At 40.6% G+C, this 26,854-nt stretch overlaps 1 protein-coding gene across 3 annotated transcripts; it reads right to left on the bottom strand.

Moving 5' to 3' along the window:
* Positions 1-222: 222 nt before the first annotated feature.
* PABPC1 (poly(A) binding protein cytoplasmic 1) lies at positions 223-23,265 on the bottom strand. 3 transcript variants are annotated; one of them, XM_034763393.1, is made up of 15 exons: positions 22,624-23,265; positions 16,028-16,221; positions 15,813-15,928; positions 14,175-14,314; positions 11,814-11,908; positions 9,641-9,778; positions 9,445-9,540; positions 7,998-8,270; positions 7,604-7,694; positions 7,048-7,158; positions 5,628-5,782; positions 4,786-4,870; positions 3,943-4,073; positions 3,710-3,805; positions 223-667 (listed from the first exon to the last, which is right to left on the bottom strand). In XM_034763393.1, the coding sequence occupies exons 1-14, from the start codon at positions 22,814-22,816 to the stop codon at positions 3,713-3,715; spliced, it is 1,911 nt and encodes a 636-aa protein (XP_034619284.1). In that variant the 5' UTR covers positions 22,817-23,265; the 3' UTR covers positions 223-667; positions 3,710-3,712. The 3 variants fall into 3 exon arrangements, with proteins under 3 accessions (XP_034619284.1, XP_034619285.1, XP_034619283.1); XM_034763394.1 differs by having other exon boundaries at positions 233-671; positions 14,184-14,314; XM_034763392.1 differs by having other exon boundaries at positions 233-671.
* Between the last annotated feature and the right edge of the window lie 3,589 nt (positions 23,266-26,854).

The following is a 26,854-nucleotide window of genomic DNA, read 5'->3' on the forward strand; positions in this document are numbered from 1 at the left end:
ACATGATACTAAGAATGGAAAACTAAAACAGGTGGATCCAGCTGTTCAGTTCACTTGTTTTAGTACTTGAGTTTACAATATTAGCGACAGGTGGCTAAATGTAGGTTAATCTGATTGGAAACTGCATAAAGGTATTATAGTGAGTGGGATTCCAGCTCAGACTCTAGAATGACACCAATGTAGTTTGAGGCATACCAACATGACAGGAAAAAGGAAAGAGTATTAAATAAAACCGTGTTTAAGGAATTTTTATTAAAGCAAGAATTTTATAATCCAAATTACGTTTCTTTGCTCAGCTATCAATTCTCACTGTTAACTAAAACAGTAGTGATATTCTGAGCTTTTCCACAGTAAAGAATTACAAAATTAAAGAAAGGAATGCTTTAAATTTCTGTACTGTGCTGAAAATTCTTTTCCCCCGGGTTTATAAAACATTAATTTGTATTTTTTATTTTACTATTTTTTTTTGTTTTAAATCAATAGGTAAATCTAGGACCAGCATTAGTTTTGCTAGCCCTGGCATTTGCTCTGTACATAAGCTTCAAAGTTTCCTTTCCTTTTTTTATTTATTTTATATTTTGCAATGTTTTTCTCAATATTTAATCATTTTTCCATGTTTAGATTTTTTTTCTTCGGTGAAGCGAAGTTCTAGTTTGAAGTCCCGGATCTTTCTGTAAACAAGAACAGTATTAGCAGCTGCTAATGTGAAAAAAATAGTAACTTACAGGAATATTCTTCACTTTCATAGTATCTTCTATATAATGATCTAAAAGACCTTCACAAACATTATGTCATGTACAGATGGTGGAAAGAGGTACAGAGAAGTTGTGCCTCTTCCAAAGGTCATAGCTAGTCAATGGGAGTTGAAACTAGATCACCTATCTTTGTACAGCACTTAGCACAATGGGGCCATCGTCCATGGGGCTATAGTAATAGAAATAAATAGTTTGAATTCAAGTCCTCCCTACTCTAAGCACTGGACTATACTGCCTCATTCTGGGACAACTATTACCAGACAGTTAATTACAGCAATGGAGGACACCTAATTTAGTAACTATTTCCAATGGCAAGTAGTAATGTGTCATGAAGCCCAAAAAACATCACAGTATGGGCAAGTACATATGCTGGTAAGTAGTGTTATGATAGTAGTAGTGAAGGATCTTTGCAAGTAATTCTAATGTTTAATGATGGTAATTTGCTGGACATCAAATCTGATTCTCCTTTAATAGTGGAGAAGATATATCAGGTACCCAAGTAGAGCTCCAAGACAACCTACATTAAATATGAGCAAATTTCCTGGATAACATTACCAAATAATCCTTTTTCTTCAGATACTAAGTTTGCGCCACAGCTCAGAGAGAGCCGAGAAGTTTGGCCAAAATTAGAATCGAAAGCATATTTTCTTTTCAAATAGTGTGCACACATTTTCCCCTGTTCATCTAGGCACAAACTAATGATGGCAACAATTGGCCGTTTAGATAGACTATATTGAAATTAGCATACAACTGTTGTATTTGCTCCTGCAAAATAACAGATCATGATGAAACCAGATGTTTTGAATTCTCTCTCCTCACTTCCCTAACCCCCATTTTAGGGACCAAGATATAGAATTTAAACTTTCATTTTTAAAAAGCATGTCCCTAGCCATTTCCGGTGAAGACAGTTGAAAAATGTTAACTTATATCAGGGGTAGTCTATTTTTTGCGAAGGTCCAAATTTCTTGGTCAAGGTGTAGTCAAGGTCCAGACTCCACAGAAAATAATAAAAATAATAATAATTATTATATGTAAATAAAAAGATTTCAGAGTCCGTTCAAAAACGTTAGCGGTTCAGATTTGGCCTCTGGCCTGCCTATTGACAACCCCGATATATAAAAAGTCAGGTAATGTGGTTTTAACTGGACTAAACACTGGATTGAATGATGGACCTCCTGCACTGTAATCATAACTCTGCAATTCTGTTCTCTTTCTGGACCTGGTCAAGTTATTTAACATTTCTGCTCCAGTTTCTCATCTGTAAAACGAAGACAAACTTAGCAACCTCATGGGGAGGACAATTTTTAATTGCAATATAAAAATTAATCAGCATGTAAAGAAAACCCTGTAGAGTGAATTCTAGATACACAGCTAGTTGGACAACTGTCACTGCTGAGGGAATTCTGCACCAAAAAGTTATGTGCATGATTTTAAAATTCTGCAAATTTTCTCAATAAATAGATGTGGTTCCAGCATGGCAGTGTGGAGCACAGGCCACCGGCTACACTGAGGTAGAAGATCACTCAAACTCCCACTTCCCCCAGTACAGGGAGACTTGGCAGTGAAGCTGCACCCAACCCCGACAGTGCAAGGGCTGGGCCTGCCCCAGAAACACCCTGGGGCCCTGCCCCTCTGCACCGGGTGCATAGATACTGGAACTAAGGGTGCGGGGGTTACTACAGCACCCCCAGGCTTGAAGTGGTTTCCATTATATACAGGGTTTACAGTTTGGTTCAAGTGTGGAGGGGCGAGAGGTTTCTGTGTGGGGCAATCTGGGTGTGGGCAGTTCAGTGGGAGATCTGGATGCACAGGGGCTTGTTGAGGGGTTCCAGGTGCAGGGGCAATGGGAACTCTGCAGGGGATCCAGGTGAAGGTGGTTGGGGCTCAGTAGGGGGTGTTTAGGGGTATCATGTCCAGGTGTGGGGAGATGAGGCTTGGCAGGGGGGTGTCTGGATGCTGGGGGGCTTGATGGGGTCGGGGTCCAGGTGCAGCTGGTTGGGGCTCAGTGGGAGAGTCCAGATGTAGGAGGGTAGGGCTTGTCAGGATGAGGATTTGATGGACCTGTTTAATGGGAAGCCTCAGCTATTGCCAAGGGGACACCGCATTCTGGGGATGCCGCATGCTGGGCTCCTGCTTCCCCCCCGTAATTCCCCTCCCCCTGCCCTGTTCCATCTCCTCTTCCCTCCCCACTGCCTCTTTCCCCCAGCCCCACCGCGGGCACTCACTGTTGCACAGAAAACAGGAAGACCCCCAAGCACACAGAAGGGGAGCACGCCTGGCACTAGGACCCCGGAGGTGGCGTTCAGCTACAGAGTCAGCTGAGCCAACAACCTCCTTCAGCTGGGCAGCTCTGCTGCTTGCAGAAAGGGGGGGGGAGGGGAGAAGAGGGAGAAGCCCAGTGCAGGTAACCCCGTATGCCCCCCCGCCCATGCCCATGGTTCACTGCTGGAGCCCTGCTGCCGCTACCCCGATATAATGAGGTTTCACCTATAACGCGGTAGGGATTTTTGGCTCTCGAGGACCGCGTTATTATATCGGGGTAGAGGTGTATGAGTAATTTATGACAGAATTTAACCTTCACATAGCTTCACATACTACTTGTTTGAGGAATAAAAAGACCATCTCTAAGTAGTCTCAAGTTTACAAGGTCCCAGATTACAGACAAGCTTTAGTGAAGTCCTGCATCACAATAGCTCTAGTAAATAGGTCAACTTTATATAAAAATGTAGCTTTAGTTTATTCCCTTCTTTCCAAATTATTGTTGCCAGATCTGTCTAATGATAGTCTATTTAACAGTGGCTTATAACCAGAAACTTATTTCTAGGAGTACAGAAACTTTAGCTAGGGCAGGTCATATTAAAACATTCTTGACTAACTATACGCACAATAAAATGCCCGTAGAACACCCTGATCAGATGAGAAAAACCAAGAATGCATTCTGTAGGAAAACTTACATATTAAACACTTGGAACCCCAGTAGGATTGTTAACTGCTTTCTGAGCAGCCTCTTTAGCTTGGTGGGCTTGTAGTACAGCTACAGCTTCATCAACCTAATAGGATAAAACAATTGTTACAAAAGACAATGCTTTACTTAATTTCAGTAAATTTAAGATAGTGCAGCAGCTAAATTACACACAATACACATGTAACATCAAAAGGAGGGCTTAGATGTTAAAAGTCTATCTACCTTCGAACGAAGAGACTCAGGAGACTCAAGCATATGAAGGAGTTCAGAGTTGTCAATCTCCAACAACATACCAGTGATTTTACCCGCCAGAGTAGGGTGCATAGCTTGAATAAGGGGAAACAGCCGTTCACCTAGAAAAACATTAAAACTCTACAGTTGGCTACAGTGATCAATGTCATTAAAATTTAATTTAGCCTTTAATAATGCTAAACATAGGCACTAAAATCTGTTAAGCAATCTATGGACTTGTATCTAAATTCCTCAAAATTATTAAAAGGTTAAGTATTATATCCTACCCACTTGAATGCTAAAAATAAAAACTCCTGGATATGATCATATAAAACTAGAGTATCAGTCATAAAAAACAAGATTAAAGGAGCCTTTAAAGTAATCAGCAACTGAGTCTTTGCTTTGCACAGAGGTTAACTGTTGCAGAAAAGTAGTATCAACCCCACTGCTATGTATTCCATGCTCTCACCTAGTTAAGGCTTTTGCATTAGGTAAACAAATCATTGGTTTATTGGAATAGAAAATATATCAACTGCCTAATCCTAACCTAAAGTGGTCCGGTATTTCATTCATGTTAAATGACACACTAAAACTTCTCCAGGGAATAGATCTCTCCATTCTACATCTGCTGAGGACAGACAGCAGTGCTATAGTCAGATGTCAAATCCTACAATGTGAAAAGGGGCAAGTACTTTCATCTTAAAAACTCAACCATGTATCCTACAACAGTAACATTCAAAATACTCCTTTACAACTGATTAGAAGCATATTTTAAAAAGGTTGAAAACTATTTAATCTCTACAACAATTGGCTAGTGGGATCAAATGTACATACCTAACATCTGCTTTTGTTCTTGTGGAGGGGCAGAAGCCAACATGGAAGCAGTCAAGGGTTCCTGACCTTGCACATGGACAGCTGGCTGCAAGTTAATAAAACATTGTACTTTGAACATTCCAGAATTTAACTTTAAACATATTTTATGCCTCCACGACATAGAACATAAGAACGGCCATACTGAGTCAGACCCATGGTCCATCTAGCCCAGTATCATGCCTTCCGACAGTGGCGAATGCGAGGTGCTTCAGAGGGAACGAACAGAACAGGGAATCTTCAATGCAACAATCATGCCTGCATATTTGTCAAATACTAGAAAAAATTATGGCTGAGTAATTTTCATCAAGAGGCTGGTAAAAGATGACTGATACTGCAAGGCACACTAGTGCTGACTCAATCCCTTGCTAAGCATCATTTATATATTAAGCAAAGCTCAAGCCCAGAATGTATCATCAAGCACTTGGGTAGTACAAAACAAGAACAGGGTCATGTCCTCCTTAAGAATGCTTGAGATTTATTTTAAACTCCAGGCTTGCAAACTGGGTGCCACAATTTGGTACCTGAATTTTAGCGCAATGGGGGGGAAAACTAATGCAGAAGCACAAAAAAATCTCAACCACATAAGATGAGAAAACTTAAAAATATGTAATATCACAACAGAAAATAAGTTTTGTTCTCAATATATTTTAGATTTGTGAAAAATAAAGCTTTAACATCAGACTCTGTGGCTTCAAGGATCTCAGTGGTGAAGGCAGATGCTTTACAGTTATGATACAGATTAGGCAAAAGAAAAGTTTCCTCAGCAAAGACATCACTTAGCTACCAAAACCAAGACTACATACCTGCTGCATAGCAACCTGTGGCTGTGTGTTAAGATGTTGTTGAGGATTACGAACACCTGCAGCATACTTGTACTGTGGAACTGTGCGTACAGCAGGAGTGGCTGCAGCAGCAGCTGCTGCAGGACGTGGACCCATTGTCTGTGTTGATGTATTAGCTGTAAAGATTAACATGATTTATATGTTAATAATTCAGCTTTCATTAAGCTTACATTTTGTACAAGTTAATGAATTTACAGAGTGTTAAGATTATACTGAATATCTAATTTTAATATTGTATTATATTTGATTACAGCAATGATAGTAAATAAAAACACCAATGGTCAACCTGTGGGCTCAAAACCAAAAAGCATGTTTCTTTTCTCATTATTTTGCTAATTACTTGCTTCTCTTTAAACACTATAGAAAAAGCACCATGGAGAGAACATCTGCTTTTGATTAAACATTTTACTTGACTTTCATTCTATGCCAGTCATAATTAAGGGTGATTCTCTTTTTCAATTAAAACATTTCGCCAATTAAATTACTATAAAAATTACTTTAAACGATTAGATGTGTTACTAATATATAGCAGACTAAAACATTCTGAATGTGCTTTTCTTTATATAACAGTGGTCCCCACTTGCTGCTGATCTTCAGACAGTACTGTCATGTGATACTGGTACTCCTTGTTCCCATCTGCAACAATGTTAAGAGCTAAAAATAAATGCTTTCTCAATATTATTCTGTCACATAATCCACTGCTGTGGTTACCACAGGAATGGTACAGATACAAATGGGAGGGGGAGGCCACCCATGCAATATCATTAAGATATGACCCACAGTATGAAAAAGTTGAGAACTCCTAGTTAATAATATTAATCTAGTGGGTTAAGTTGATCAATATATTGAGCAACATTTTCTCATAGTTGCAAAATAATTGGAAAATACAGGTTAAGACTGAGAAGGGTTAAACAAGCAGCCTCCCCTTGAGACACTAGGGCCTCAAATGTGCAGTCTTGACAGGGCACATTCCTAAGCAGGGAGAGAGGTAGGTGATAGAGAAATCACAGTGAAGGAGTAGGAGGATAGCAATCTAACATGTGAGGGAAATACTGAGAAGTATGAAATAGCCATAAGCAGAAGAGAAATGGATGGTGCTATGGGGAGTAGGAGCCTCCTCAACCTCCCTTATACACGCTGGGCTAACATGTTAGATGGCCATTAGGGAGGTTAGAAACCCCAAGTCAGCTAGGGGCAGGTACAATAAAGAGCAAAGTGGTGCCTACTCTGCACTATTTAGCTTCAAAAAGGTATTTGAAATATTATTCAGCATTAAAAGAATCTCTGAAGTGTGGCCACAAATGAGTTACATACCTAAAGAAAGGTGGATATTGGTGGAGCCTGATGAAGGAACATGCAATTTTTAAAACCTGAAACTCACCAACACGTTGTGTTGACATGACTCGTGGAACCTGTGAAGAAGCTGGCCTCATGGTACTAAATGGCGGTCTGGGTGCTGCTGGGCGGATAGCACCAGGCATGTTCTGGAATGCTGCATTTAAAACAATGAGTGTTTAAGTTGCATCATTTAACAATACTTAATGGTGACAAAAGACTGTCAGTCATTTTTTTCCCTTTGCCATCCTCACATGGCATGACAACTAATATTACAGATAAGGGTAGAAAGGGAAAAGTCAGCAGTCTAGTTTTTGGGGGGCTGGAATTTAACCCAATGACAATTTGTAATACAGCTGCTTAATAAAAACTAGGTGGTTTATTATAAAAACTACCTCATGAGTTATATTTTAAAAAGTTAACCTTAAATTAAGTTTTCTGGCAAACATCCGCAAACAGGAGCCAGAACTGGCATATTACCTTTCTAGCAATTACATGTAATAACCAAACGTTTTTATTTTAGAGCCACATAGTTAACCTTCGCTAGACAATAAGTGTTCCATGAATGCCCCTTTATTTAGAAAGTTAAGGAGACTACTTACGATGAGGTCTAGCACCCTGAGCAGTCCAGCGAGGACTTGGTCTGAGTTGAGCAAGTTGGCTAGTTGGATAATATGCAGCACGGTTCTGAGTCTGTCAAAAAAATAAAGTGACATCAGTTTATTAATTCTGATGTACCTGTTCCACCCACCACACAGGCATTTCTAAGTACTTTCTTCTATAAACTTTCCTAATTAAAATATCTGAAAAAATACTGATTTATAGAATATAAATTTAGACATTTTCATAGGTTCTTCATTACTTTTAAATTCATAAAGCTGGTGATTTTGGTGTTAACATACTAACATTACAGATGTTTGAGTCATAATTTACTGCTAAATCTAAACAGATTCTATCAATGGTATAAAATAAGAAATTAATAATTTCTATACATACCGGTGGGAGAGCTGCCATGAAGTAACCTGAAGGAGGTGCTGGTTGGTAGGGGTTGATTACAGGATTAGGTACTGCTCTCACACTTGCCATTCTCTGCATATATTGGTTGGTGAGGTGAGCCTGGCGCTCTTCTTTGCGTTGGGCTAGAGCTACATATAATGGTTTAGTGGCCACAATTCTACCATTCATTTCTGTGACAGCTTTGGTTGCTTCTTCTGGTGAAGAAAAGCATACAAACCCGAACCCTTTGCTGCGGCCACCTTCCATCATGACCTGTCCAAAAAAAAAAAAAAAGGGGTAGTTTTTTAAAACCAATCTGGAGCAGGATGCACAATTTGGTACAGGTAAGAATTGAATTCCAGGTTTCTGAATTATTATTTTTTTTTTTACACTTTCTTCAAGTGGAAGGAATATGACGTATACTGCTTAGTTTTGAAACATAATATACACCTCTACCCCGATATAATGCGTCCTCAGGCGCCAAAAAATCTTACCACGCTATAGGTTAAACCGCGTTATATCAACTTGCTTTGATCCACTGGAGCGCGCAGCCCCGCCCACCCGGAGTGCTGCTTTACCGCGTTATATCCGAATTCATGTTATATCAGGTCACATTATATCGGGGTAGAGGTGTGCCCACTGTCAATGCTACCTTCTGCTAGGGAAAAGAATCCAACCCAGTTGACTGCAAACAGGCAACATCTCAAAATTTTGATCTAACCTACAGTTTTCTAAGAATCAAATAATCTGTTCCAGCTTTGAACTGAGGAATATATAATTTAAAAATCCTTTTTGATCAGTTGCTCTGCATACAATGGACCTGCCAACTCCTGTGCCAGGACCATGAATGGCACAGGATGATTTTTGTTGTTTTCTTTCAGAGCTGGTTTATTTATAAGTCTATCCTCTTGCAACACTAGTCACTTCAGGCTATTAGAGAGGAACAGTATCAATGAACCCTTGCATTGAAAAAATATTTGATTTTTTTGTTAGTAATGTCAGCATCCATCCATCCCAGATATAAATTGAGCTATCTGGAGTTTTTCTATGGTTGATTGGTCTGAGTTTTTATTAAAGATCTGTGAAAAAATGAGAGAAAAATACTCATGCAATGGTTCATGACCATGAATGTGATGCACAAAAAGGAGTAATAAGGTACTGTAGACAGTCTGTAACGCATGTATTTTTAAAACTATTATGTATCACTGCATCCAAAAATACAACATGAATATACAGTTTTTAAAAGTGTATGAGTTTTTAGTAAGAATCAATACTCAAATTTAATGATGGTTGGCTGTAGGAGTGGTTGTACGATATGTCCACATCTTATTTTTGCCAGTTGAGAAAAAGTTGAATGCCACTCACTTCTTAGGTGACAAACCATGACTTTCCTTCTTTCATACAAGATATTGCAAAACACAAATTAAGTCTAAAATGCTAACTTTACCTTTGCACTAGTGATTGTACCAAATGGGGAGAATTCTTTTCTTAGACGTTCATCATCAATCCCATCATCAAGATTTTTCACATAAAGGTTTACACCCTAAAAAAAATAAAACTACCCTCTTTAGAAAAGACAGAATTGCTTTATTTAAAAAGATTAGTAATAAAATAAACTTGTTCATTCAATTTAAAAGTGTAACCTGGTATCTGGTGATCCTGTCCTGCTTCATTTGTTCGAATTTGCGCTTGAGCTCTGTTTGTCTTTCCACTTTTTTCTGAGCCCGGCCAACATAAATTTGCTTTCCATTGAGCTCCTTTCCATTCATCTCATCCACAGCCTTCATAAATAAACAAAGGGTTACCAATGCTCATAGTACATTAAACCTAACATGTTTTTTCAGCCACTGACTAATGCAGTTTAAGTGCACAAGTTATATAAAATTTCCAACAATAAAAACTAAATATTTTCCCCACCTTCTGCCCCAACAAACAGATGTAAAATATGGTTAATTGAAACAAAGCCATCTCTAGAACCTCTTGGATCATATTTCATTTAAGTATAAAATATGTACAAGTGTATTTTCTGTTCAGTATATGGACTAAAGAAAAAAAGGGGACAGACGTAAACATTCATCAACTGTACTGTTAAATGTACTGAAGATATCCTCTAAGAATTTTTCTGAGACCCAAGGCCCATAGAGAATACATATCCAAAACCCACAACATGTTCATAGCCCTGTTTAACTCAGGGCTAGTCTAAGCTGTCCTAACTACATCACTCTGGGCTGTGAAAAATTTCACGCCCTGTGTGACACAGTTAAGCCAACCTACCCCATGGTGTAGATACCACTAGGTTGAAAATTCTTCAGTCAACCGAGCCACCTCCTCTCAGAGGTAGGTCAATATCTACAACTACAGCAGCGCACTTGTGCCCCTATAGCATTTCTAGTATAGGCATACTCTGAATCATATGCAAAGAAGATGGTTAAAGGGCCATAAGCTCGAAAATCATACATCTGAATTTTACTCAATTGTTAAACATGTAAAATTACTGTCAATTAAAGATTTAAGAAAAACTTTTCCAAATTTTGTTCACTTTGTGCATTTGACAGCACCATCCATATACTCAGTTTCTCTTTTTTCCTCCTGCATCTTTCATGCATTTTCAAAATAGGACAATATTGAACATCAATTCTAAATTGGTAAGGGCACTCTAGCAGAGGCAATACTTGACACTAAGATTTTGAATTTATAGTATATCCCCTTCAGTGTGAAAGCTTTAGTATAGGTCTATGTCTATTAATTTAAAAATTGTTTTTTAATGTGCATTTACCCAATATACCAGAATCACTTGTCTACTATTGTGCAAATGCATTACAGTTACTAAAGTGAACCATTTCCCGTAAGAATGTAATACATATATAGAACACAAGAGAGCTTAAGTACATACACTCAGACTAAGAAAATGTGCAAACCTACATGTTACTTATATATTTATAAGGTGGGATTTATTCTAATCTGTTGTGTGCACATTTGTGCTGGTGACAACTGAGGGAAACTAAGATGCTCGTTCTAACTTCCATCCCTGTAGCATCAGCCTGCGCTCAAAGCAGCATTCTTTCTGTCTTGCAAATCAATAGTAATAAAGATTATATAGGCCAAATTATGTCCTTTTTTTCCCCAGTGTGTTTTGCAAAGGTGTAAGTAACTATAGTTTAAAGAATTGTCCATGTATACAAGATGGAATAGAGTACTCAGGTCAGTTGTCGTAGCTGTGTTGGCTCTGCAATGCAAAATGAAATAAAAAGCAGCGCAAACCATATGCTGTTACTAAAGCAAGTAGATATGACTGAATACATACGGGAAACAGTTTTGTTGTGTAAAGTTTCCAGTCTTAGTAATTTTTAAAAAATGCACTCTCCCAACCCACTTGTCATAGCCACCTGCTGTATCCTGTCTTTCAGATCATAAGCTCTTTGGAGCAGGGGTTACTTACTGTTTCCACAATGCCTAGCACAAGCCCCAAGCCCCACTGAGCTCTCTAGGCAATATTACAATATAAATGTTAAATAATTTAAAGGCCATTATATCATTTTTAGACAGGAATATTTCTGGGGAAGCTGCAAACTAAGTGATATGCTTCAAACGTCCAACCCAGAAGTCTGCTCAATGTGAATCAAATAAAAAAAACCACGACATCATCCAAACTAACAGATTTCATTCCTGTTTCCTCACATCTTTTTATAAAGATCAAATCAATAAAAATTTGGAAGAATCTACAGGATGCAAAAAAGAAGTTTGTATTCAAGACTCAAAATTACTAGTCTCCCAGAATGATGTATCTAAAAGAAAAAAAATCCTGTGTAAACTTACTTTCTGGGCATCTTCATGTCTTTCAAAGCTAACAAAGCCAAAGCCTTTGGATTTTCCACTCTCATCAGTCATAACTTTCACACTTAAGGCAGGGCCTGAAAAAAGTATGCAATATTTATATTATATGTACATTCTATATACCCGTTTGTTTGGTGGTTAAATCTTAGTATTACCTGCAAGAAGTTAAATCCTAAAAAAACTACAGAATTAGTAAATCTGTTCCATTCACAATACCATATGATGTTATGAAATCTTACATACCACTTGAAGAGGTGGGTTTTCCATAAAAATCCATTTTCTAACCCCCCCCCTTCTCTTTTTTTAATTATTAAAGTTTTACAACATCCACAGGTTTGCTAGGTGCTTTATAGTACAAAAGGACACAGTCCTGGTCCTGAAGAGATTACAATCTAATTTATATTAGTCAGCGTCTAACTAAGGCTTGCATTATCACTGATGCTATACAGAATGTCTATTGGTCCAGAAATTTTCCAGTTGCTAAGCGTACAGCAGATTCCTTTCCCAAAGAATGCCCCAAGTGTGCTGCCATCCTCCGCCCCTAGAAGCAACTTTCTATATGAGAGATCTTTACTTAAGACTCTTGGCCAAAACTTTCTGTCACAGTTGCCTCATGTTAGGCTCTTAAATCTACATTTTGGTATTTAAATAGAAGTTGCCTGATTTTTCACAAGTACTGAGCATCCACAAACCCTACATATGCCAATTGAAGCTCAGCACCTCTGAGAAATAAGTCACTTGTATTTAGGAGCTTAACATTAGGCACTTGGTGTTTTTCACTGAAGTTGACAGCAAGATTCTGCATAAACAAATGGGGCTTTCCTTGAAGAGTTTACCTTAACTGACATAACCCTGAAATTTTCTGACAAATTTCAATATATTTTATTTCCTTTGCACAAATGCACAGGCAGGGCTGGTAGCCCCACCTATTAAGTTTGCCCAATACTTCTCATTATAGAACTGTTTTGATTTCCTTATAATTTTGCCAAAACAACAATTTGGGCTGAAATTTTCCACACTTGGTGTCTGCCTCAGGCCCAATTTTTCCAGAAAATTCCAGCTGAAACAGTCCAGTCATGTCAGAGAACAAGGTTAGGGGAAAATACATTGTTTAGCCCCTATTAAAAAATTCTGGTGACCTTTTCTTTGAAAAGTATTAGTGCCCCATGCTTTGAAGCAGGACTTGAATTTGGCATAGGAGCGGCCTCTCTGTCAAGGACATGCCTTTTGCTGGCACAATGAAAATCCAACCAAATTCGGCCAGTTTATAAGCCTTACAAAAACAGGTTGGAGAGGATGGGTCAAAAGACATCTGCCCATTTCTGCAAGCAGGAGAGTCTATGCCCACTATAGCACTTCTAGAGCCTGGAATTTACTTCACACTCCACCCTTTCACAAATGACAGCTGGCATCATATACTAACTTTAAAAGGACATTAGTCATCAAGCATGCATATGAATTATGAAATAATTTTTGAAACACTAGCAAGATACCTCATGACATCTGGAATTAGAACAGTACATAATGATCCATATAAATCAGAACTAGAATTTCAAGTTTTGTAACAAGACTCTTTCCTCCATATAATTTGCTAAATGTCCTATATCACCACCCAAGTCAGTAAGTAGAAGATGGCTTGACAGGTGTATTAACAGATTTGGAAAAGCCATTTACAAAGTTTTTAACATCACTAGCTTCAATAGTGATGTAATACAGTATGAATTACTAGGCCATGAATGACAGCACCAATACAGACTTCAGGCATTAAACAAAATTGCTATGCAAGCTTAAATTTAACATCTTGACACTGATATTGCCGATAGCTTAATTTTCGGTATTTCCATCCTTAATTCAGAAACCAAGCAAACAATCGTGTGGAATAGCAGAAAACCCTCAACAGAGGGAAGAATGCACAGGGGTACCCGCATGGCAATGGAGATGTAACAAAGGCATCATTCATTTGCACATCTTTCAAAGAAACTATTCAATGGCCACACCAAACCTAAAAGGTCACTTCCTCATTTAATTTGAAACTCGAAGAGCCTCAAAACAATTTATATGTATTATTCAAATGTAATGTCCTCCTGTTGTTTTTAAACTGGATGAGGACATTTCTGATGGCCAAGTTCTTGTGTGTGCTACTCTGGACAACTGAAATTCTTTAGTGGATATTAATTAATCACTTCTCTGGATATGAACACTGAACTGACAACTGTTCAGCATACATGCATTTTAATTGTCTCTACACAATGGCCTGAACCCTAATGTTAAAAGGTTTTAACAAGCAAACTGAAGCTTGTCTATTTGCTGTTGTATAAACAATGTGGAAAATTAAGACATTACCAAACTTGCCAAAGAGTTCCTTAAGTCTTTCATCATCCATGTCTTCTCCAAAATTCTTGATGTAAACATTGGTGAACTCCTTTGCTCTAGCTCCAAGTTCTGCTTCTCGTTCTTTACGGGATTTAAACCTTCCAACAAATCTAGTTACAGGAAACCAAGGTGACTATAGGGTTAAAATGAATCTATCCAGGTCTAAGGTTTTTCCTAGACTACATACATCAGCACATGGCCAGACAAATATTCAACCATGGGTTATTTCTTAAACGTGGCATTGATCAATATAAAGAAAGGCATGAAATCCCCAACAGACAAAATACTTGAGAAACAACTTTACAAGAGACAATTAGACTATTCTTTACCATTTAAATCCCTTTTATCAGAGTAACTGTGATAATCTTACCAAAGACTTGATAGAATTGTAATTTTCATTAGCATAAAGCTTACTTTTCAGCATCATTAATCAGACAATGGGAAAATTCTAGCATAGTGGTTTCTGCTACACTGAAAGTTTTTTGTAGCCTTCAAATATTGTTTCCATATCCCATCTGACTTTTAGGCAAGGGACTTTCACTAAACCCCCAACTTTCCTCTTCTCTCTTATCAGTGTTCCTCCTCATTAGTAAGGAGCTATGGAACTGGCTTGCTCTTGAATTGGCCAATGCCAAAAGCTGATTGAGAACAGTGAGGTCAGAGTTCCTACCACCAGGGGAGGAATGTGTTTTTAGCACAGCCTTTGTGCTGAAATGATTCTGTGGGCCAACAATCACAAATGCTACTACATGAACGATTCAATTTCTATACCAGTCTTCTCATCTCTCCAATTATATTTTAAAATTATCCCACTGGTAAACCCACATCCCAATCAATATGGTTCAATAGTCTAAAGTTAACATTGACTTGGTTTGTGGCTACATTTGGACTTTAATGTTGGTGATGCCTGGTACTCCGCAGATTTTGATAGTCAGGAAAATTGTTAATCTACTTTAAAATGTTCTTCAGAAGACTGGACTAGATGACCTCTTGAGGTCCCTTCCAGTTCTACGATTACATGATCTAAATAGAAGCCTGAAGCAAACGTAACTTTTATGATTCACTAAATCATGTTTGGTTATTTAAATTACAGGTTTTTTCAGTGATTAACCTGCTGGAACTATTGGGCTAGTTAAAAAACCACCACCACCTATTAAGTGCCTCAATTCAGCTAAAATCATGGTATAAAATTACTTGTAAGATCCTCCCATAGCAACCTTTTACAGAGCAGGGTCTCATACCTCTAAGATATGGACTCTCCCTAGCTGCTGCCTGACTCTCCCTTCTCTATGTATAAATGAAGATAACAGGAAAAAAAGATGACCAGTAACAGGTCCTCATGTCCAACTGTAAACACCTTAGCTGCAACATTATTTTACTACCATAAATTGAGCTTTAAAGACTTTAAGATGTCAATTTTTATTCACATTCCTCTTACCTTCAGCACATGTAATCAATATATTTACAGAACTGCACTAGATTTTTAATCATTTTAAAATTAGCAACATATTTAGAAAAATCTGCCTTTTCTAGATAAACTTCAGAAAGTAATCTACTTTAGGTTGAATTACAGTCTGAGAGCCCCAGAGCATGTATTTCTGTACTTACACTTTGCGGTCATTAAGCAGCATACCGTTCATTTTTTCAATAGCTCTTTCTGCTGCTTCCTGTGTCTCAAAATGTACGAATCCATAACCCTTGGACCCATTTTCATCACATACTACCTATTAAAGAAAAAATATCATAACATGTCAAACAGCCCCAGTACAGTTTTGTAGCTTCTAATATCAAATCACTGGGCACATCTGTTACTTTCCCCTTACCTTACAGGAGAGGATGTTTCCAAAAGCAGAAAATGTATCATACAAAGCTTTATTATCAATTGATTTGTCCAAGTTCTTGATGAAGATGTTTCCAACACCACTTTTGCGTAGAGATGGATCACGCTGAGACCACATGATGCGCACTGGCTTGCCTTTAATGACATCAAAGTTCATGGTATCCAAAGCTCGTTCAGCTGGAAGAGACACTAAAGTTAATGGGTAGTACTAAACCATTTATCTTTAGCAACACACTAACTCCACTTGAAGTTCATTAATTCTTGGTAAACTTGTAGCCATTAGAGATGTTTTGATAATGACTTTCATACTCCCATCTCAATCTCCAAAATAACTGAAATCACTGAACAAAAAATTAAGTATGGATATTGAATGAACATTAAAAGTAATTAACTCCATTCAACCAAAGAGAAAAATACATAGATTGGATTGCCGATGGTAGGATTTTCTCTGTTCCTGGGTTAACAAGATCTGTGATCACTGTGGACACCTTGTGCTGAAGATACGGTATGGAAGAGCAAGGTTCACAATGTATCAATTGGTGGCAACCTTTTCTACCCTAGAAAAGGTTTGCTGGCATACCTACACCAGCAAACCCTCCTAGTGCAGATATAGCTTATACCAAAAAAAGTGCTTTTGCCAATATAACTGATATTGGTTCTGCATGAAATAAATTACAACAGCAAAAGCACTTTTATGCTGATACAACTATATCTAACATAGGGGCTCTTATTGGTATAAAAAGTTGCAAAAAATTGTACCTCTAACTAAAATTACCAGCAGTTTCTTGTGTAGATCTGACCTAAGTCTAGTTCCTGAATAAGTCCAATACAACCCTTAGAGCAACATGTTTACTAAGATAGTGTGATGCGTAGAAGGGGGATCCAAGAGGGATGAGGATGAAAAAGCAAGACGAGGACATATTAGTTTAACCAAGTTTATATGGTTTTCAAATATTCAAAGAAAGAAGTGAACAGAATGAACAATGCATGTGGCAAGCATTTAACTTATTAGCATAGAAATACTATTTGTACTTCTAAACAACGGATTTAAGGAAACACTTTGCCATACTTTTCATATACAAACACTTTCTACAGATAAAAGCAAAAATTTTTTAGAAAATTTGCAAGATGCATAAAGTATTAAGTATTAAAACAGCAATATGAAATAATGGAGAGAAGGTGGGTACATAATATCTTTCATTGGACCAACTTCTGCTAGGAGAGAGACAAGTTTTCAAGCTTACAGTTTACACAAATGTACTACATCTCCCAGACCTGAACACCTCTGTGTAAATGCAAGAGCTTGTCTCACATAGCAACAGAAGTTGATCCAAAAAAGATATTACCCACCCACCTTGTCTGTCTAATATCTCGGGACCAACACAGCTACAACACTACGTATAGACCACTACCCCGATATAACATGAACTCTGATATAACACGGGGGGGGGGGGGGGGGGGGGGGGGGGGGGGGCGGCGGCTGCGCACTCCGGCAGATCAAAGCAAGTTCGATATAACGCGGTTTCACCTGTAATGCGGTAAGATTCTTTGGCTCCCGAGGACAGCGTTATATTGAGGTAGAGGCGTAATATGAAATAATGTAAGTTAGTTTTTAAACCACTCCCGTGGAGTAGCTTATCCAGTAGAGGTCCACAGCCAACTTTTTTTTTTTAGAAGAAAGAGTAGGATTTCTGATGTCACTATATTTGACATTTCCATCTTTTAAAAGTAATCCTCAGTATCCATGGGATGGTAATTCCTAGCAGTAACATGATAAAATCACAGGCATGTATGAAAAGAGAGAGAAGTTATTTAAGCAAGAAGTAGTGATGGTACTAAATTATGGTGGACCAGCTTCTTTCAGTGTTAATCTCTTCGTATAAGTCTGGAGAGGGAGTTCAAAGCAGAGCCCCAGTAGATGCCTTAAGTCTCAACCAATGGTATTCTAGCCTGTTGAACTGCTATCTGCATTCAGAGAAAGCGATGCGATGTAAGCAACAACCAAATAAAAAAAAACCTTTGATACAAATAAAAAGCTGTAATTATCAGGACTAAAATGTTGTTCACTTTCAAAAGAAGATCAACTATGGAATTATCCCTTCTAACCTATGAGCCCTTAAGCACCATACTTTTTACAGAGCATTCTTTACTGTAGTAGTCATCCACAAAGATAACATGACTTCTATGAAAAGAACAGAATTGACAAATTATAAGCAATATGGAGCCTGTCCTTTTCACAACAAAAGGAGACTTTGAATCATTTTAGTGTTATAGTAGGAAAATGTTAATGGAAAATCAAAATACTGTACGGTATTAGTAAGCTGTTCTTTTAAAAATAGTAACGTCATTTATTCTAAGTGGAAGAAGGGTCAAACGTATAAGGAGTTGTAGAATTTACTGCCAATTTCCATTTCAAAATCTACTTAAAATTATTTCTAACAAGAAGAATGCTGCCTAAATTACTAATATTTTATGCATTTTTGAATTGCCATCTCATTTCTATTCAAACAGGTGCATATCATAGCCCAAACAAAATCTTTATATCCTGATCACTGCCTTTTTTGATAATGCACATGCCTCTGTTACTTCTATCTTATTTTCAGATTTTCACATTAAACTGGAGATGTCTTTATGTTGAAAGATTATTGCTCTGCAGGAAGTAAGTAGGTACATACTACTGATGGGGGTCTACTACTTGAAAAAAATTGATGGAAAATTGGTTCCACTTAAACTCTCATCCAAACAGACACATTATCCCTATATTCACATATAACTGTATCAGTTATAAAGTGGAAGGAGAATAAAATGAGAATAGTATTTGCTCTGGAGAAAATATCAGGTTGCATAAAACACTTCATTAAAATTCTTAAACTGGATAAAAATTAAAGCTGCACAAAATGAAAGTTTATTCTCCCACTAAATAAACTAATGCAATGTACACACAAATTTAATTATGAACATGGAGTAGGGGAGAATGGACAATTTGTGTTATTAGTAGTGAGAAATGGAGTCTCATCCGAGACTAATAAAAATCAGAAGTTACCACCATCAAACCAGTTGGTGGCCAAGTGAAATGAACTGGAGGATTCAGTAAGATTCTCACTGGTACCACAACTGGAGATCATTAGAATCATTGATGGCAGTCTTAGAAGGGGGTCCAAAAATGAGTTCATTATTTGTTTCCAGTAACACTTAAGGACTTGTGCATACACATTAATTGTTTGTAAAGGATAGTGTTCCATGACACATTCCCTAAACATTTGTTCTAGGGCGAGTCCAGACTATCCTATTACAAACATTAACTACAGTAAGTTAATGACCATCTTTAAGGTTGATGCAACTTTCCCATTTAGACAAGGCCAGCGCAAAAAATCTGAACTGCTGTTGCCCATGACATACCTGGTCTGGATCAACAGGTGTCAACTTCTATGGCTGCCAATTTGGCACCTTTCCTAAGAATTGAATTCACAGCAATTCTTAAACAATAACCTTTGTATAGAGAAAAAGTTTAAATTCCTTTTCCATTGGTAAAGCTATAGTCACTTGGCATAAAATGAGGACTGAATTCACTTTAACCTCAAACTAGATATCCCACTGGCCTTTTTACACATCTGTAAAGTTATAACTAATAAAACTGACTGCCTCCAACATATTTTAGCTTCCTTTCCGTAAAGGACTATGCATTAGTTTGTAAGAGACAAACAGATTAAATAGTTAACTTATTACAAAATGGCCACACCTACTGAGTTTACCCATGTTATACTTTTGCTGATTCTGCTTCAGCGTCTATTGAATGAGTCATTAGTTCCCATTTTAGTTGGGAACCGGACAGTCAGCTTCAGAAGTGACTGCACTTTATCACTTTAGAGAGACTCTGCATGGAATATATCCCATAAAACCAGGAATGGTACTGCTAAACATACAGAAATATATTTTAGTACACTAAACAAAATGCTGCGAACATTATTTAATCTAGAAATCGCCTGAAAAAAAGCTGCTGTTTGAGACACTATTTGCCCCTAATTATCTCTAGCATACAGGGATTAGACAAGATACCTGTGTTCTAGCCCTGACTGACACTGACTCACTCTCATCAGATAAATCACAGAATTAAGTGGAGATACTTGCATACCTCACAAGGATGTCATCAGACATAATTAGTGTTTGAAAAGAGCTTTGAATGTCCTGGATTATTGGTACTCTATATGTGAAACAAGAATTTCAAAGACCTCTTAACTAGTTACTAATAGTTAATAAAAAATAAAATGTTAAAGTATAGATAACAATTAAGCCTAGATTGAGAAAAGGCAGATAACTAGTTTTAATTTGAATTTTGAATTAAGTAGGAGTCAAGGATGGTAGTTCAGCTTCAACTCAGTTTTCAGGACTTTAAAGGATTATCTGCAAAATTCTTCCACAAATACAGCTTTTGATGGTATTTGCAAAACTTGTTAATTTAAAAAATATTGCAAGGTTTAATTCACTAGATACAGTTTAGATACATTTTGAACATTGCAGTCACTTGAACATGACACTATAGGGGAAGGAGAGATTTTCAACCAAAAAAGTTGTACTTTTGAAAAAGACTTACTTGTGTGTATACAGCCTTTCATCCCAAAGGATCTCAAAATAATTTACAAACTTACATGACACCATAACAATATGGAAGGATCATTATCCATTACTGAAATGCAACTGCCTCTGGGTGAAACAGCAGGAGTTGAAGAACCAACAACTCTGTATTAAGAAAACATCTTATCCAATTGAAACTGCAAATAGAATTTAGGCATATAGCACAATGAAATTACCTATTCAATCCAGTGACTAAAGTGAGATCAACCCTTGTAATATACAAGGGCACGTTTCAATACAAAATCAGAAAGAAGAGTGGCATATGTTGAATCACCTACAACTTCCTAAAGCACTTACACATGCCATGAAGTTACCACATCAAAGTACTGACTGGTTCAGTCCCAACCCCACCCTTTTTCCTTGTGAGAGCTGTCTGGATCACAACACAAGGGCAATGGTTGTAGGCATTTGTCAATTTAAAACCAGACAAATTTATGTTAAAAATAAGCATTTAAATCATCTCATTCTGAAATATTAGTCAAATTAAATTAAAAGCTCTCTAAAGTGAGAGAGAATTGTTAAATAGGCTGAAGAGACCATATCTACCATCCAGTAAATATTGACAGTTAATTTAATACACATAGATAACAGCAAACCAGACTTGGGAATTTGGTCATAGCATATACATAGGAAAACTAATTTCAAACACCAGTTGGGAAAACAAGTGGTGCAGACTCCTTAACATTTCTAAAAATATATATTTTGGTATTTGGCAAATTGTGCTTTAATCAAAGCCATTTGAAATAATGACATTTCATAATCAGACGAGTCATTCGATTTCAAATTGGTCAGATGGAGTCTTCAAAATATAATTCAAAAGGAAGGCCTTGTATGACAAGGTTCACTTTGAAGGTCTGTTTACAGATCATTTGCGAACTGCATAAAAATAATTTGTCTTGCTTTGCTTTAACCTAACTTATAGCTGCACCAACACTAATGCAAGCTTTTATAACTCAACAGTACACACTGAGGAATTTATTGTAGACAAATTAAGTACCAAAAGCAAGACTGCTAGATGACACAAACAGACGGTAGATGATCAACACTACATTATTTCAAAAGTAAAACCCTACATTTTGAGCCACACTCCTGCTATATAAAGCTTTAACTATTTTTTTTACATCCATCCATTTCCATGGACTTTATGTGACTTCATATCTGAGTACTAGGTTATTTCACAATGGCCTGACACTTCCACCTTTTGCCACTTCACCACATCATGCCTACACACCCAATTCCTAGGGCAACAGTCGAGGTGCTAATTATTGTGGCATTTCCTTCAAATAGGCTTTAATTCCAGTTCCCTCCGTGTACTCAGCGTATTAACCTCGGGAGAAATACCTGAACACACCCTTCCTGGTGCCCACCGATACTTGCACGAGCCCCGGTTCTGGAAACCAGGGAGTCGCTGCAGCGAGGTCGAAACTAGTTTTGAGCAGAGCCGGTCGGGCCGGCGGTTACAACTCGGCGAGGTACCGAATGCTCTTCCCGGAGACAGGAGGCCTTTGGGAGGCGAGGCCCGTCTCTCGAGCTTGATGGGTTCGCATTTGCTTTCGGTTCCCGAGTAAGCGCCTCCCCCCCGCCACGAGGCGCAGACACAGCCCCAGGCCGCATGTCACCGAGCAGCAGCAGCGGCTCCAACGCACAAACTTCCCCAAACACCGCGCCAAGTTTTGCTCGTGTCCCAACACCCCCCACCCCAACTTCCAGCTGGGAAAATACCGGGAGGAGAGGAGCTCCTGCCCCCTCCCAGGGAGAGGCCGGAGAGGGGCTTCAGGCTCTGCAAGGGGAACACAGCACCAGCCACCTAAGGGGGTGGGATAGGCAGACTGAGCCCTCGCGGGGATGAGGGACACAGTGCTGCTGGGGGGAGGGAGCACTCTCCCCGGTTCCGACCCTCTCGTCTCAGGGTGTGGGTCTGCCCCATTGCCCCCCACGGGTGCTCACCGTCGGCGGGTTGCTGGAAGTTGACATAGGCGTAGCCCAGAGACCTGCGGGTGATCATGTCCCGGCAGACGCGGATGGAGAGGATGGGCCCGGCGGGGCTGAACTTCTCATAGAGCATGGCCTCGGTGACGTCGGGGTGCAGGTCCCCCACGTACAGGGAGGCCATGGGGTAGCTGGGGGCGCTAGGGTTCATCCTGCCGCCGTCTCCAGCAGGGGAAGGGGTCACACTGACGCGAGGAGGCCGCGGCGGCCCCGGGGTCCGTGAGAGGCGAGTGGAAGATTCGAAACTTAACGGCTCCGGGAGGCGGATTCTCGGCGGGGAGGGCCCGGCTCGCTCGGGGCCGGCCTTGGCGGAGGTCTCGGCTGCTCCTGGTCTAGGCGGGGGTCAGGCTCGCTCGGTGTCTCCTCTCGGCTGTGCCGGGTCCGGGGCTTCGCTTCACCGGGTTATTTTATATCAAACCGGCCGGTTTCGGGGGGATTTTTATGGGTTTTTTAGGATTTTTGGATTTTTTTTGGATTTTTTAAGTATTTTTAGTAATAAATGGTGCGGCGGGGCCGGGCCGGCGTGTCCGGGGGGCCGGAGCACACGCACTGCGCACACAGCACCGACAGCGGCCGGGGGACAAGGGGGAGGCCGCCGCCCCGGCCGCGCACTATATATACCCGCCCCGCCCCCGCCCGCCCCCACCGTACTGCACGCCACGCACCGACCGCACGCAGCGCGCAGGCGCTAGCACAGGGGACAGGAGACGCGCACAGCGCCTGAGCGCAACAAGGAGAGTTAGGGAAAGCCGCATGCGCCGAATAGGGAGTGGACGGTAGATTGAACGCAGGGGGAAGGGGAAGTGGACGAGAGCGCATGCGCTACGTGACAGCGGCGGGGACGACCGTACACGTGCAAAGGGAAGAGAACGAACTAGCTAGAGAGCGCATGCGCAGCAGAGATGTGTGACGACTCTCATGAGACGTAAAGCGCGTGCGCCGCTGAAAGTCAAGCTGTCTAGATAGGGGTACTGGCTAAGGATCTCGAGAGCGCGTGCATAGTGCTAGAGACAGAAGAGAGCGCATGCGCTAGAGGGATGTGGGGGTGTGTGTGTCCCCAGCCCAGCAGGGGAGGTCAGGAAGATACTGACCGCGCACGCGCGGTGATAGGACTGAGCGCTCTCGTCGCGTGTGGTGTGAGACGGAAGGCCCTAGAGCGCGTGTGCGGAGTCTGTCGCCGCTCTGGGTGGATAGGAGGCTTGTGCTGAGCTGTGGCTCGTGCCCTTCTCCAGCGCGCGCCCCATGAGGGAGCCGTTTCACGTAGGGGTGCTGTTGTTCTCTGAGCCGCCTAGGCGGGAAGAGCGGCTTTGCGCACGGCTGAGGCGGTTGCGCTGTGGGAGCACCTGGGTGATCTGGTGCCAGCCTGTGCTGCTCGGCCGCATCTCTATCCCCATCCTGCTCTGGGGCGCGGGGACGAGCTGCGCTGCCTCCCCGTACGCTGAAGGACAGGGCTGCCCGGCGGAGCTCCGTCTACCTCTGTTCCCCGGCCTGGGGTACAAGGCGCTGGCTGGTGACGTTTGCCTGCAGTAGCCGCTGCCCTGCCTGCGTGTGTTCCCATGGCGCCATGAGGCTGGGGAGGTAACGCCTTACCAGGGCGTTGGGCTCAAGCTGGCCTTTGCAGGCAGATACCCGTAATCCGTATCCTCTCTCTCCCCTGACCCACCCTGGGCTAGAGTTTGGTCATGCCCAGTTTCTGCCCACATTCAACCTGCAAGGCAGCAGTTCTCAGACTCCTGACCTAGATCGAGCTCCTAGTCAAGCATGATTGATTATACAGCACCCTTGTGGAAACTACGCAGTTGATAACACCGAAAATCAAGAGTAGGTAAATAAACTACATTCAGAAGCAGCTAAAAACACAGTAACAGGTGGAAACAGGGAGGAGATTTAGAGCTATGTGACTAGACAGCTGTCTGCTGATGATAGTTTGGAAACTGCTGCTTTAATATGAGACCTGCTTATGCGCAATATGAAAACTATCTATGGCTGGGGGCTTGTCTACACTTAAAACAGTAATGTGGCACTGCTTCTTGGCTTCTGTGAAGACCAGGGATGTGCACAGAAATTTAAATTAGACTGTTTTTGGATGGGCACATTCTGTGCCTTGCAACAGCCCCGGGGCTGGAGGAGCTGTGAGCTCCCACGTGGCCCTGGGGGCTGGAGGAGCTGTCAGCTACTGCCATGGCCCCAGGGGCTGGAGGAACTCTGTTACCCTGCCATGGCCCAGGGGGCCAGAGGCACTTGCTCTTCCCGCTATGGCCCCAGGATTGGAGGAGTTCTGTGTCTCCACTGATTATTGGGGGGCCCTGGCCCTTGTGCACGCTCCTGGGGAAGTGCTTCTCCCATTGGCATAGGCAACCTACCTCCCCGAAAGGCTGTAGCTAGGTTGACAGGAGAATTCGCCCATGCACCTGTCTAAAGCGGAGGTTAGATCAGCTCAGAGGTGTGTATGGATTTTTCACACCCCTGGACAGTTATACTGACCTAGTTTCCTACAGTATGTCTATACTTATCTCCGGGTCCGGCGGTAAGCAATCGCTCTTCTGGGATCGATTCATCACATCTTGTATGGATGCGATAAATTGATCCTGGATCGATCCTGGAATTGCTCCCCGTTGACGCCGGTACTCCTGCTCGGCGAGAGGAGTACGCGGAGTCGACGGGGGAGCCTGCCTGCCGTGTATGAACCTGCGGTAAGTTCGAACTAAGATAGTTCGACTTCAGCTACGTGAATAACGTAGCTGAAGTTGCGTATCTTAGTTCGAAGTGGGGGGTTAGTGTGGACCAGCCCCTAATGTAGACCAGGCCTAAATCTCTGTAACTTTTAACTACAACAGTTACGCAATGGTTCATAAAAAGACACAAAAAAGTTAAACCCAACAGTTCCTTCCTTTTGTTGAGGGGAGTAAGGAGGTCTTAGCGCAGTCAGCTGAATTATTTAGGACTAATTAAATAAATTGGAGAATAGACACCTTAATGTCACTTAAGTTTTTTTTAAGGGTCTGAGTGGCCTACAACTCAAGTTTTACCTTTGGTCGGGTCTACACCTAAAACATAGGTCCACCTAGCTGTGTCACTGAGGGGTGTAAAAAATTCACACCCCCGAGATGTCGTTAAGGTGATATAAAACCCAATGTAGACCCTGCTAGGTGAATGGAAGAATTTATAGTTGCAGTGCTGCTGTAGCATGTATGTACCCTGCGTTCATCTACAGCCCAGACATGCCAAACCTGTGGGGAAAAAATGCAGAAATTGGGCTTGTTTTTGGCTTAATTGGCTTGTGAGTTGCTTGTTGACTAGTTTTTGGCTTGTTGGGCTTGTAGCTTGTTGCTTCTTTTTTTTTTGATCGGCTCCCGGCAAGCAGGGGCAAGGGGGGGAGAAATTCAGGGGTGCACAGCAGGCCCACTACAGTCCCAGACTGCATGCCAGGGGGATCTAGTCACTTAGAGTGTTGGGGTTCTTAGGGATTGGCTTGTTTTGGCCTTGTTTTGAAATGGGATTCATTTGATTTTTGGCTTATTGTGAAAGTTGGGGTACTTATTTATTTCACGTGAAAATTGGCAACCGTGCTACAGCCTTAGGCAATTTTTCTTCATTTTTAAGTGCTTTATGTTGGGCCCTTAACTAGGTGGCCTGAATCTTATTCTTTTTTTATTTTTATTTTTTAAGGCATTTGCAGCACCCATCACTAAAAAATAGACCACTTCTTTAGGTGTCTAACTTTATGCACCCAGGCCTAGAGTCTTAGGCGTTGCAAGACTCAGAGTTGTAGCACTTTGCTACCTAGTGAAATCCACAGTCCTGAATTAGGCACCCAGGATCTTTATATAATGCAGGGGGAGAGAGACCTCTTAAAAAGTTTTCCACTAAAGTCAGCAAACTGAGCAGGGAGCTGCTTCAGCCAGCCAATAGGAAATGATGAGGAAAGGGTTGGGACCTAAGCTCTTCCCCTGAGGGAGTTAGGCACCTATTTCCACGTGGATTTGTAGTCATGAAACCTCTCCTGGAGTTAGGTACCTGAGCTGTTTTTAATTTTTAATTTTTCAAGAAATACCGGAAGAGGTGGTGGTACCTCCTCATAACATTTAGCTCAGTGGTTAGAGCACTCACCTGGAATGTGGGAGATCTATATTCCTCCCTGTTCCAGTGCATATTTAATTATTTATACACAGTGGAATAGTTTACCAGG

This window comes from Trachemys scripta, chromosome 2 (genome assembly GCF_013100865.1).
Source record: "Trachemys scripta elegans isolate TJP31775 chromosome 2, CAS_Tse_1.0, whole genome shotgun sequence".
NCBI classification, from domain to species: Eukaryota; Metazoa; Chordata; order Testudines; family Emydidae; genus Trachemys; species Trachemys scripta.

What these genes read in the sequence shown, in the direction of transcription:
- PABPC1 (XM_034763393.1), bottom strand. Translation starts at nt 22,816, where the DNA reads ATGAACCCTAGCGCCCCCAGCTACCCCATGGCCTCCCTGTACGTGGGG. An exon ending in TCAGGGTGCTAGACCTCATC is followed by an intron (nt 7,159 to 7,603) that starts GTAAGTAGTCTC and finishes TTTTAAATGCAG; the next exon opens with CATTCCAGAACATGCCTGGT. An exon ending in CATGTCAACACAACGTGTTG is followed by an intron (nt 5,783 to 7,047) that starts GTGAGTTTCAGG and finishes TAATCTTTACAG; the next exon opens with CTAATACATCAACACAGACA.